General features: G+C 36.4%; 1 protein-coding gene across 9 annotated transcripts in view; it reads right to left on the reverse strand.

The window, feature by feature from the left end:
• UNC13C (unc-13 homolog C) overlaps window positions 1-13,885 on the reverse strand; it is a 585,940-nt gene that overhangs the window by 334,678 nt on the left and 237,377 nt on the right. For all 9 annotated transcript variants that reach the window (XM_070579899.1, XM_070579965.1, XM_070579933.1 and 6 more), the window contains one exon: window positions 4,503-4,722. In XM_070579899.1, the coding sequence (XP_070436000.1) occupies window positions 4,503-4,722 (220 nt within the window). The remainder of the gene's footprint in view (window positions 1-4,502; window positions 4,723-13,885) is intronic.

The following is a 13,885-nucleotide window of genomic DNA, read 5'->3' on the forward strand; positions in this document are numbered from 1 at the left end:
GGCAGGATTAGAAACAGATCTTTCTCAAGTAGCTGAGGACTATGAAATATAAAGATAGAGATACGTAGCTATCCATTGCTTGTGTTATATTTACTACCTCTGTGACATTATGTAAGGCACACTCACTCTTTTTGACCCCCTTACAGAAGCCTACCCAAGACCTGAAAATGCTCTGTTATTAGTTGATTTCTTTGGGCTAAGAAATTGACCATTGTATTAAAGTAACTTAACCATTGATTCCACTTTTACCCACATTGACTCATCAAATCATTTCCCCCTTAGTGTTGTTGAAAAGTCAATGCAATAAGTACGTTGTGATTTTTGTATACCCCAACCTTGGTGGGTTGGCCATAGAGGACAGGACTTGAGGAGTCATCATGATGGGAAGCTCTGTGAAGCCACGGTCGGGTCAGCATAGAATGTCTAAAAGACAGCGGTACTATATAGGAAAGTGGAAAAGTACAAAAAATAAAACTCAACAACTTTCCGTTTTTTTCCCTTAGAGTCAACTTTGTATATTTCTTTATAAATTAGGAGAGAACACCAGGCTGGGTGTTGAGAGACCTGGATTCTAATGCTACTTATAATATCTACTTCATTCTTTTTTACAAGATAATATATTGCCTGAACTCAGTAAAATCAGTAGATTGGGTTCTCCAACTCTGTTCTCAAACACCCCCCTAAACATCTGTGGTTCTGGGGAAATAAAGACTATGGTCTCCACCCTATAGCAATGGATACACAGAATATTACTTCAAAGCTTCCTGAGTACTCATTACATAAGCACATTTTTCATAGTTGCTGTTGAAAGAGTAGAATGTCAAAAGTTTCCAAGATACGTGTTCACATCTATTCATCTAAGTTTTAGAAAATACGTTTGAGTCCATGGACAACATTCATTACTTTCTTTTGAGCTCTGAAAGCCCAGAATAAAGCTCTCATCCATGGTAGCTGTTCATTATACAAATAACTGACCATCTTAAGACATTACAGTTGCAAAGTGTGGTAACATGAAGATAAAATTAAGAGAATCAATATCTAGTTTGCAGACAGGAGCACACTAGCCAGATTTTGTTAATGTTATAAATTTGCAATGGCTAATAATGAGGACACACAAGCTTAACATAATGTCAGTGGGAAACACACAGAACAAAAGAACACATCTCATAAGATGCTACTTTCCTGAACTTTTGGTGAAATACTTTCCGTTCTTATGCAGGTACTTGAAATTTGTAGTTAGGAACTAAAAGTTGGCAGAATGTTTATTCAGTGGGACTCTGGGATTCCTTCTTTGGAGATGTATAAGGACGTACAGGCCAGTTGGGTTAGGGACCATGATTATTTGCATATTTTTTCCAATTTCTGAAGTTGTCTGTTTTCTACTCGGAAAAGATAATCAGAGAAAATACTTTACATATGATCTCTCTTCTACATATGTCTCACTCTGCATACAATCTCATCCCAGCCAACACACAGTTTTTTGCTTTTCACTATTTAAAACTGCCACCATAACTGTCATGGCAAGTTCCTTGTGGGTTATATTATCATTCAGAGGCACAAACTGCTCCTTCATTAGCTACAACTCAATTCTTCTACCACCAAACGCTGTTTCCAGAAAAGAATGAAATGCCTTTTTTAAAAAATAACAGGGCACAATTGAGTTAATTAAAGAAAAGGCAGGTGGTCCCTGGCTACTGGCACTGGAACTGAGAGGAGAAGGATAAATCAGTTCTCTTTTCTCAGAGATTGATCTTTCTGTTTCCCATTGGTCTCCTGTTTCTGTCTCCCACTCTAAATGTCTGTCAGCCTTGGGTCAGGAAGGCAGTAAAGTGAGGGAACCACCACCAAGTAAACTCAGTTACACAAGAGCTGAGATGAGGCTGTTTGGGGAACTTGCTTGGCATTTTCAGGCATCTCTGAGCCTTCAAGGAAGTACTGAAGCAGTGAACGGGGTCTTATAATCACCTGGTCTAATTTCACTCAAGTGCAAGTATATAAGTTACAGACCCAAAACTTGATGGGAATGAAATACCAAACTCAAATCGATTTGAAGTAACTTTAAACACTCTCCCTTTTGCATGAGTCATGGTCAGACCACATGTATTTTTTTGTCTTTTGTTTTATTCTGTGTGTGTGTGTGTGTGTGTGTGCGTCTTGTGTTAATAGACTGCATATCTTCAGAAAAGGATTAGCAAAATAATAAGGGTTCTAGATGCTCAGACTTGAGAAAGACTACTATTTTCAAGTATTTGAAAGACTGTCACATACAATAGAAGTCAATTTATTAAATCTTTTCTCCAGAGGTAAGATTTGGCTTAAAGAATAGAACTCACCAGGAGGCAGGCCTTGGTTCAAATTTTGACGTATAAGCTAGAATATTCTAATGGTGAATTAAGCTACTTGCCAAGGTGTGAAATTTTCCCTGGAGGTGTTTAAATAGAGATTGAATCATCATTTTGAGAAGGAAATCACAGAATATCTTTACATTTTCAGGAGGCACTATTAGCAATAGCTTTCAGCTTTGACTTCTCTTAATTTTCTATTCTCTCCTTTTCTTCCAGTATTGGCATACATGAAAGTATTTTGCACAAGTTGCCACCATTGCAAATTTCTTGCTAAAAGCAATAACAAGATTTTCTTAAGGAAATCTCACTCATTCTGTAGGGAGAATTTCAAATGTTATTGAGAATTATTGCGGAATAGGTGAGGTTGGATTGATATACTTGCAAAACCTCTTTCTGTTCCATGTGAGTGCAGATTTTAAGGAAAAAGTAAGGAGGTATCATTAAAGATGCCCCTCTTCTTGGGCATCTTCATTTACATCTTGATAGATCTACATCTTCGTCTTCATTTTTCTGCACTACTTTTTGTTCTTCTAATTTACATGTGCATGTTAATGAATAAGCTCAATGAAAAATTGCCTGATTTATTCAACCAATATCAAATAATACATGCTGTCTTAAGAAATGGAAATAGATTACGAAAATGTTTCTAAAGTTTAATGAATGGGTGGCCTCTCCTCTAAAAGACTGAAAGAAGAATGAGCACATTTCTTAGATGTGAGCTGCATCATTTTTTTCTTTAAGGGATTCAAGCCATTTGATTCTAGATGGCAATATTTTTCCTGTTTTCTCAAATGTCGCTGACCTAATATGCTTATTCCTTAACATGCCTCTTTACAATTCATTTTTTAAACAAGTGAACTGAATTTTAATTAGATTACGAGATTTTGCAAGTAAATTGGCTGAGTAATATTGGGTCAATCCCCCTTCCTTTTAAGCAGTTATTCCTAAATATGCATTTTATTTTTCAAAGAAGGTATACTGGATATTTTGATTTTTTAAAATGCATTCATTACTATTAACAGCCTCAATCTGAACTGATTGTGTAGGGAAAATACCAATCAGATAGAGAAAACTGTAGAATGTGTGTGACTTAAAGCCAGCTGGGACAGGATTTCTGATTTAATCTTTATTTTGATATTTTTCTCTCCCCCTTCAATTTTAGGCAACCCATGCACCTCACATTGATTGCATTCATATAAATAATAAGCAGAGGGGACAATATTTAAATGTGAAAAAAGTTATCTGCAAACAAAAAATCCATGTTTAAATAGGATTACTTTGTCAATGTTTTGTAGTAATTTAAGGTCAGCAGACACAACCAGATAAATGCAGCAGTGAAAGTCAACAGTATGTTTTTTGGAGTGTGGTGTTTTGACATTTTTGGACCTAATCAAAGTACCAGCATAAAGGATTTTTTTGGAAATGGAAAATTTAAGAGAACTTGTCATAAAGGTCAAAGTGACATGTACCTATTCAGAAGTGTGACCAGATGGGGAGGCCATTAATATTCCTTGAGCATCTACTATGCACCAAAGTCTTAGCAGAGACTATTTCATTTAGTCTTCCCAATAACACTCCGGGGTAAATTTTATTATTCCTATTTGTTTGGTTAAGGAAAATGAAGCCCTGATAACTTACAAACCTTGCCAATGTCACATATCTGGTAAGTTAGATTTGTCTGTGACATTCAAACACGATACCTCCCAATTCCAAGGCAGGGGCTGTAGAAGTATATGGCTCCTTCAGGCAGGTACAGAATAGACTTGGAAAAGAATTCCACTTGCTGTAATCACAGGGGTGTACCTTAGCTCCCATGTGGGGAACATGACTTTACATATTCCCACTTACACATGGGGCTATTATGAGACGAAAGTGAGAAAACAGATTGGAAGTCACTTTGAAGTTTTCTACTAGATGAGAGTGCAATTGCAGTCCAGGCACTCATTCTGAGGAATCTGCAAGTGTTAAGTTCAACACTGTAGGAATGTATAATTAACGATATGACTTGATGGACAGCATGCGTATCTTTGTGTAGCGGTAGCAGGGAGTCGGTAGGATTTGTTGAAAACCAGTAAGAGTTGAAGAGGTCTAACCTGAAAACATATAGGATAAGGCAGGCTCTGCATACCCACTTCTTTAGCCTAACCGAGTACTCACTCTGCAAACAGTCAGCATTTAGGAGATCCTGGCACTTTTCATGGCACTTCACTCCACACTCCAAACACTTCATGCCTTGCCGGGCAATGCCCCACAGGAGCCCTTCACACTCGTAACAGTAGGTAGGTGTTGTAGCTGTCCAGACCTCAAAATTGTGTGGGGTGGTGGAGGACATGGGGTAGATCAAAGCCTGCAAGGTCTTCTTGAAGACATGTATTTTCTGTGAAGATGAGAGAAGTTACCAACATAAGCCAAGTCAGTGGATTTGAAGCATTTCAACATAAAGCAAATCATTTTATCATTTTTCCCTGAAAATGTTATTTTGAGAGAGTCTCTTGATTACTGATTTAAGTGTTGACAGTAAGCACAATAATTCAGCTTGCTTGTTGTTCTCTCAGTGTTCTAGGGCCCAGTTCAATTACTGGAATACAAAGAACTCCCTAATCTTCCAGATTGGACTGGCCTCCACTATTGTGCAAGCTTCTTCCATAGCAGTGTACAGCTCTGATTACTTGATAATGTCTATGTCCCTGCTATACTGTAAACTCCAAGAGGCAAAGGATGATAAACACCTTCCTCAAAGCTATATCAATCCTCAGAGGCTATCCTAGTCTTTGGCTTGAGATAGGTGCTCTGGAAACAATTTTAAAAAATGAATTTATATTACCATCCTTGGTCTGAGTTGGTTCTTGGCAAAACCGTGAAGTAGATGGAAAGTATTTTCAGTGCTGACCCTAACCCTCTAGAAACATCCCCACCCCTCTTTTGTATCCTATCCAGGCCTCTTTTCCCTAGTTCTGTACCCTCCTTGACACTTTAACTCTCCCCAGGCCCAAAGCATGCTTCTTGTACAATTCTTTCTGCAGGGGACTGCTTTCATTACCTATCCCATAGGAAGGAGCTCATCAACTAATTCATAAGAATGCCCTGGTGGCAGATAAAGGTTAAAAGTGGCATGGTGATTTATATTTTAATGGGTGATAATTTTTAATAGCACACAGAATGACTTTCTAATGACAAGCCATTGGTGGGGTGGAAAATTCCACTGAAAGAGTAGCCAGGAGATCTGAGTTCCTTAGCATAGGTCCAATCACATGGCATTTAAAATGGACTTCCTTATGCAGGAACTGCCTGCCATATTTCTCTCCTTAGTGCCTAAACAGTGCCTATCATTGTCTCTGGCACGTAATAGGGGTGCAACACATTTTTTTGTGAAACAGATCTATGTTTTGTACTTATGGGTCTTGTTATTTACAGAGAAATTTAAGGTCTCTGAGTCTCACTTTCCTCTTCTACTATCTACAGTATTATTTTGAAGGTCAAATTATATGATGATAACAAAAGTATCCCATAGACTTCAAAACACTGCATAAATACTAAGTATTAGTATTGGTAGTGGATTTTTAAGAAACAACCATAGACTAACAGAAAAGAGTCTTGTCTGGATGAGTCCTTCCCTATGATTCTCATCTCCCACTATGCAGGTGACTTCCTGAGAGAAAGACTAGCACTCACTGAGGTTACATTGACAGATAATTTCACACAACTCCCTGATGCATAATGAATGCATATTTACATAAATCCTGTAAGATCCTAGCTAATAAGTAATGCTGGAAGGGAAGTGTTTATATTTTACATTAATCATCCTTAAATCTCCTTTCAGAATATCTTCCCACAGTGTTGCAATGGCCAACTTTCCATTTTATTTTTAATTCCACAGTATAGTAACAGCATATTTCCCTTTACTAGTACATTCTCCTTACTATGTATTTTCCCAGAATATGTTTGGTAATGGTCCTGGGAGGTTCCCTGCCAGAGAGTTAAGCATTATTAACTTTTTTTTTTTTAACTTTTCAATAGTCAAATCCAGCTGTGCCACTACAGGAGGGTCTAGTCAAACCTGATCACTTTGAGTGATCTATAGAGCAGCACTATGGTCAAATATGGGAATTACCCAGGTGGGGTTTTTACAGACAGAACAACTGGATCCATTACTTTTCAATAAAGATAGCCTGAGCAAAGCAAATCTCTTGGCTTCATTGCATAATGAAGATGTCTTGTCTTGCAAAGAACTATTAAGAGTTCTTTTTAGTTCTTTTCAGGAGCATGTATTATTCATCTTTCCTTCCCCTTTACTGCCTAGCAAAGTGGGTATCTTCAATATCATTAAAATGAATTGAATTATTCTTGGCATAACAGATTTTTCCATCAGCTGTCCATAGACAGTTTCCTGTTCAAGCTGGGCTGTGGGGCTTATGGTGTGTGTGTGTGTGTGTGTGTGTGTGTGTGTGTGTTTTAATATAGCATTTTAGGTTTAGCAAAAAAAATAAGCAGGGAACGTCTTAGTTATATTTGCAATCATATCAGGTAATTTGTTGTTTGTCTTAGTAGGGGAAAAATAACAATTCCAACTCAATGAAACACTAGTTGGGGATAGAAAACAGTCTGCTACTGAACGCAAGAAAAGTGAGAAATACATATGAACTTCAAAAAAAGAGATGGGCAAGGGGTTGTTTTTGAACATGAATTTATGCATATATCTTAGGATTAAGTAAATGATTAGTACGTGTTATCTAAACCCCTATGTCCATTTTTTCTTTTCATTGAATTCAAGTGGTATATAGTCAGTCCTCAAAATCCTTAGGCTAGACAAGTAATACGTATAAGGAAAACTTGCTAAAAAATTAAACAGGATGTAGGAAAACAAATAAAAAATAGTTCTGAATAGACAGCTGAAAGGATTTCATTGAAATGTTTGGTTTGGTTTGGTTAAACAGCCATGATCCATTTCATGAAAAAAGAGAGTGAAGCTAATTTAAAAGAAATAAGAAATATGGAAAATTTACTAGACAGAACATTGAAAATTAATTGAATGAGACATTAAAATAAATTTCAACATTTAAAAGCTATAGAAGCTAGAGAAAAACATTGGGTAATTCACTGGAAGGTATATATGCCCAGTCTCAGGGAAATGATACGATAAGTCTTTTCACTCTTGATTTTGGGACACAAGCATGTGTTTATCAAAGCTGAAAATTACTCTAAAATAAATGATGTGAAAACATTTCTTACTCCAGCAAAGCATAAGATGAAGTGATGGTCAGTTTAGAAATTCAAGAAATGAACAGCTAGGGAAAGCATGTAAAAGTACATCTCATAAAAGGGAATTCTTACATCTCAGGGGAATGCTGCCTCTTGGGGAAAAAAGGTGCTTTCTTAGCAGCAAAATGAGACCAGATCAAACCAGAATATATGAAGGACAGAGAGTGTTGGAATTTTTGTGGAATTAGGCAAAAAGATAGGATGAGGGCCATTGACTGAAAGCAACACAGAAAAAACAAGGGGAAATTCTAACATTAGCCATAGACCATGGGAAATGAAAGTCTGTAACTCATCAATAGGAGCTGGATTAAAGGGAAGAGAAAATTTTTCTTTTAATTTAGCACTTAGAATAGGTAGAAAGATTAGGTACAGCTAATAGGATCCTAGCTGAAATGCAAGGATGGGACTGGGCATGGTAACAAGAGAGGGTCTCTGGCCTGGGTAAAGCCTAGGAGAGGGTGGTCTCAAGAACAAGCAAAATCCGAATTATGAGATTAGGACCCAAGGGCATGGTGGATTCAGCAGTTTGGGGGGCTTGCTGTTAATCTATTTTAAATACTTCTAAACTTTTCAAATCTTCTACAACAAACATATTTATTTTCTAAAATGTATGTATTTTCTGATTATAATAAAACGCATGCTCATCGTAAAAATAATTTATAAACCAAGAAAGCACAAAAACAAAAAGTAAGTTACTTGATTTTTCAAATTTAGGCATGGTTTGATGCGTGTTCTTCCACTGGTTTTTTCTATTTATAGACAAGATGTAAGACTTCCACAATAAGAAAAAAAACCCCAATAAACATTATTTTTACATTACTGAAGTGATTCTAGAAAAGAAGGCACTTATTATTGTGTGTAGACATTGTTTTAACCTGTAGAAATGAGGGTAAGAAATGCTTTTATTCTGATAAGACTTTGCAGCCAAGTACAAGCTACAGACTACAAAGGAGAGGATGCTCGTATTCTAGACAAATATTTTGTCAAAAATTTCTGCTCCAAGAAACTGGAATTTAAAGTGAGTTGCCCTAATACATCACTTTTTGAACAATTAGGACACTGGAAAGAAATGAATTGCCTTTTATATTCGTAACTATATGAGGAAATTAAAGTGAGTTCAAGAAATAAAGCAATCAGGCCTCCTGCCAACAACAATGACTAGTGTTTTTAGACCATCAATATCCGAATCTACCAACTGCTAATACATCTAACAGGAACAAAGCTTGTCTGCCTCCATTTGCCATATACCTTTTCTCTTTCTCCCTAATGAAGTTCTAGTTTCCTCCTCATCCTGTGGGTTTCCCTCATGGCATTATGTAAACCATTTCTTTCCTATACTAAAAAATAAACCACATTTTGGTAATTTTGAGAAAAAATATGCTTCTTGTTTTGAAGCATTTTTCAAGTACTTGAGGCGTGCTTTTTAGAAAAAAAAATCTATTTGCTGTCCTGTAGGTATCATTTTACTATTTCTGGACAAAAACATCAGAAGGATTTGCAGAGCAAAGATTAGGTACAAAGTGACCTTTGAAATTTGTTATAAACATGAAGGCAGAACAACAGTAGATTAAGTTCCTGAGTATAAAAACAGACACAATTTCAGGGCTGATTTACTCATCAGAATAATCATCACGTAAGATTGGCTGTAGAAGATAAAATTACTCAGGTAAATTTTGTTTTGTGGCAGAAAGTGCAAACAGAGACTAAAAGTTATGTGCCTATCCGTGGAAGACTGCAAGTAATTTGTTTTTACTTGTATCATTTTATAAGAGATACTGATTATCATTGACCTAAGTAACTTATGGGGTGAGTCCAAATAAAGAGGACAAAACAATGATAAAGTGAATGATTCAATAACTCAAGGAGAGTACAACATAGGATATGCTGTCTGTTATCACATGCAACATGATCTGATTCAGATAGATTGTCATGTACTGTATACTTTTTCTCCAATTCCAACTTCCAGTGAAAATGTATACATAAATAATGGAGGTGGTGTGAGATGAGTAATTTATTAAATGTAAGAGGCCAAACACGTGAATTCCTTTACTGGGGGAAACTTTAGTTATTTTAATGTGGAAGTTTTAATTTTTACCACTTGGGGTAGAGAGCAAGTTTTATAAATCTTCTACAGAGGTCATGAAAGAGTAGGAAGAAGGGTTAGGATACTGCAAACGGAAGAGAGAGAAAAAGGAGACCATCCTCCTTAAAGGAAACCCATCCTACTGTCTTCTTGTCTAACCAAGCAAAGCCAATCATGGAGCCATGGAAAGTTGTGTGGTAAAAGTAATTAATAATAAAAATAATAACTAGCATTTACCATATACATAAGTGTCCAAAAAGACTGAAGTGCTTTCTGTTTGTGATCTCACTTGATTTCCCCTGCAACCCTCTGGAAATATTAATATATCATTTTACATATTGGAAAACTGATCTGGTGACATGGCTGCTAAGTTGATATAGCCTACTAGAGAAGTGTTGGAAAAAATATTTTAATATGTAGAAGAGCCCAAAAGAAAGATTCCCCAGGTGCCTGAAAAAAAAAAGAAAGAAAGAAACTTAATGCCAGAATTACAAAAGCTGATTCTGTGGAAACCCAAGGGATGTGTTTGGAATCCAGTTAAATTCCATGGCCTGGAAAGCTGGGGTTTTCACACCATTTTCAGATGTGAGATTTTGACTTTCCTTCTACCTAATGTGGGTATTGAGGGTGGTAATGACAGCCTAAGCATTTTCAGATCTTTCTGGTTTTCGAGAGAGAGAATTATTGACTAACTTTAAAATTTTAAAAATAAAATATTTTTATCAAACATTTAAGAAATACAGTCACGATATTAAAAGAAACAGTATAGATAATTTTAGTCTATTTGATGGAGAAGAGGGAAAATAAAAACAACTCAATCTATACAAAAGAAGCTTGGAAAGGCAATAAAGTAAAAAAAAAGAGGCAGTGAATTTTTAAAAGTAAAAGAACTAAGCACAAACATATTATTATAAATGTAAGTTGATTGAATTCACCTATAAAAAGAGAAAATCTCAGACTGAATTTTAAAATTAAGCTATGCGCTTTTTATGAGATACACATAAAGCCACATTAAAATTTAAAGAAAGTCCTAGAGGGGCCAGCCCCGTGGCTGAGTGGTTAAGCTTGCGCGCTGCACTTTGGTGGCCCAGGGTTTCACAGGTTCGGATCCTGGGTGCGGACATGGCACCGCTCACCAGGCCATGTTGAGACAGCATCCCACATGCCACGACTAGAAGGACCCACAACTAACATATACAACTATGTACCGGGGGGATTTGGGGAGAGAAACAAAAAAAAAAAAAAAAAAGAAGAAGAAGATTGGTAACAGTTGTTAGCTCAGGTGCCAAACTTTAAAAAAACAAGAAAGTCCTAGAAAACGTTCTATCAAGGAAATGTTGACCTAATCAATCTAGTGTAGCTGTATTAATATCACATAGAATATATTTTAAGGATAAAGCATTTAAGAGACCAATAAGATAATTAGCAAAAGTTGAAAGAAACAATTTTTCAGGAATATAGAAGTCCTGAAACTTAAGTACCCAAGAGAAAAAGCTCACATGGATATCTGCAAAATTGATTATGTACTAAGCCACAAATCAACCCTCAATTAAATACTAAAGACTGAATAAGTCCATGTCCTGAGCACAATGCAGAAACAAAAATAAAGCTCATATGACTTATCTTTTGAAGATTAAAGAAAATATTTTCTAAATAATGGGTGAGTCAAAATACTAATCATTGGATCATTTATGAAATGATTATATCTAACAACAATGAAAGCACTATATATCAAAAAGCATATGATGCAGCTAAAGTGTGCTGAGAGGAAAATGAATAGCTTTGAATGCATATGTTAGAAAAGAGAAAAAAGAAATTAAATTACAACATACAAGTGTGGTAAAAAAAAAACAAAAGCAAGGAAATAATAGATATAAAATCTTTGAAGTCTGGAAGGAGAAAGAAAGCAAGGAAAGAATATACAAAGGATGGAAATATTTTCTAAGACTGAGTCACGGATAGATAGGTGTATGTATTATTGTTATTTATTGCCTTCACTTATATTGTAAATATTTTTGTATATATGAAATGGATAATAACAACAATAAAAATTAATAAACTACATATTCAACTCAATAAATTAGAAAAGTAGCTTCAGGATATATACAAAGAGGGCAGAGGATGAATCTAAACAGGGCAAGCAGAAATAAACAAAACAGAAAACAAAGGAACACTATAGAGTTAACAAAACAAATGCCAGAGAAATCTCTTGCAGTACTGATTTGACAAATGAGAGAAAAAATACAAGTAAATGATAAGTTGAAAACAGCACAAGCTTTATAAATCATAATATAATTATGTTAACAATTTGATGGTACTAAATTTTAAAATTTAGAAAAAAAGGATAGCTTTCTGGGAAAAATATAAATTATCAAAGACAAATATTTCAAGCACCTGAATAGAATTATTATATTAAATAAATTCATTCAGTAGTCAAATAACCTCTCTTAAAAAAACTGCAAGATGGTTTTAGAGGCAAGTTTTGCCAGTCTTTCAAGGTATAGCAATACTTACCTTATGAGAAGTGACAAAAAGGAAAGCTCCCCCACTTATTTTATGAAACTAGTTTATTATTGATGCCAAAATTATTCAAGGACATAGTAACCATAAACCATTTTACTTATGAACATAGATGTAAAAAGCTTACATAATTGGAAAATGTGAGAAAATCAAGGCCAACAGAGTTTCGGTTACTTGCTCAAGTTCCCACAGCTAGTAAATAATGGAGCTGGACCAGAATCTATCTCCAGCCGAAGACTATACTCTTGAAGAAGGATAGAAGCAGGACTAATAGCAATACTTTTAAACAAGAGATAACCTTAAATTTGGCTTCACTACTGCTCATTCCCTTGTCAGTACTCCCTGGAATATGACCCTCAGCTACAAGAGGCATTGGACTCAGCATGTACTCTGGATACCTGATTGAGGACCGCAGTCCCACCTCCCTGACTGCCCCCTGACAATCTGCTAAGACTCTTTCATCTGGCAAGACATTTCTCTTAATTCTCCCAAACTGTGAGATAAGTATTATTACTCTCATTTTACAGATGAGGTAAACAAGTCTCGGGGATATAACGAGAACTGATAAGAAACAAGTTCTCAAAGGTACTAAGAGGTGGAGCTGAGATTCAAATTCAGGCCCACATCACTTCAACACTCATACCTGTTGTTTGAAAGTGGTCCTGTTCCTGAGCAGGAGGTCCAGAGTACCTGGGTGTACTGTGAACCTGCAGCTTCTGGATTGAATCCTAGGCATCAGAGAGGTGTTCTGACCTGCTTCTTCCTTCCATGTTATCTTTCTAGTGTCATACTAGGAAGAGGGCCCAGGTCTGGCCTCCGGATTGCTTCCAAACCAACTTCTTGTCATTTCTTTTATTAAGCCTGAATCCTGTTATTGGAAGAAAGACCCCCACTCTCCTAGACAAACCAATCCTTACTGAGAATTGACACTTTTGGAAGCATGCCATTAGATCAGCCCCCTAAACATGGTCATCAACCCAGATAGAAAAAACACGATTCTAGGATCCCTTTTCAGTTTAGTGATTTGGAGTTCTCACACTGCTTGAGTTTCTCGTAACCCTCACCTAAGCCTGTCTTAGTGTAAATATTCCTGCCTGTAGAAACTTCCATTATGACCTGTAGCATCAGTGGGTACAAAACATACTATTTCAGATCCCCTTCCACTATATGATAAGCCTCATAATGGCAGGGATTTTCAGCTGAGTTGTTCACTGTCTTATTTCCAGAATCTGAAACAATGTCTGACACATAGAAAATGGTCAATTAATATTTGTTGAATTATTGAATGGATCTACTTTTATTGTCCCACTGTTGGGTTCATACCTTGGAAACTATCACTCTGTGAAAGCAAACACAAGGCAGGAGAGTATAGTGCCAGGCAGACTATTGTTGTAGTATATGGAGACTAGATTGTTATTCCTTCTTGTGTTATTAAGCCAGATGGAAACGTTCAGAAACTGAAGTCCATAGCATTTATTTGATTGAGATTCACAATCACCCCCACTAGCTCCTTGTGAGTGAATTGGAACTGGTGATGGATGGGGCACCCGGCAGTGCTTCGCCACCGCCAACAGGGTGCTAATGGAGGCTGCGCTGCTGAACATCGTCTCGCATCAGACTTTAGAGCTCCCTCCTCATTTGGAAGCAATAACTGAGCTTTTTACCGTCCTAAATCTCT

This window comes from Equus przewalskii, chromosome 1 (genome assembly GCF_037783145.1).
Source record: "Equus przewalskii isolate Varuska chromosome 1, EquPr2, whole genome shotgun sequence".
Lineage (NCBI taxonomy): Eukaryota > Metazoa > Chordata > Mammalia > Perissodactyla > Equidae > Equus > Equus przewalskii.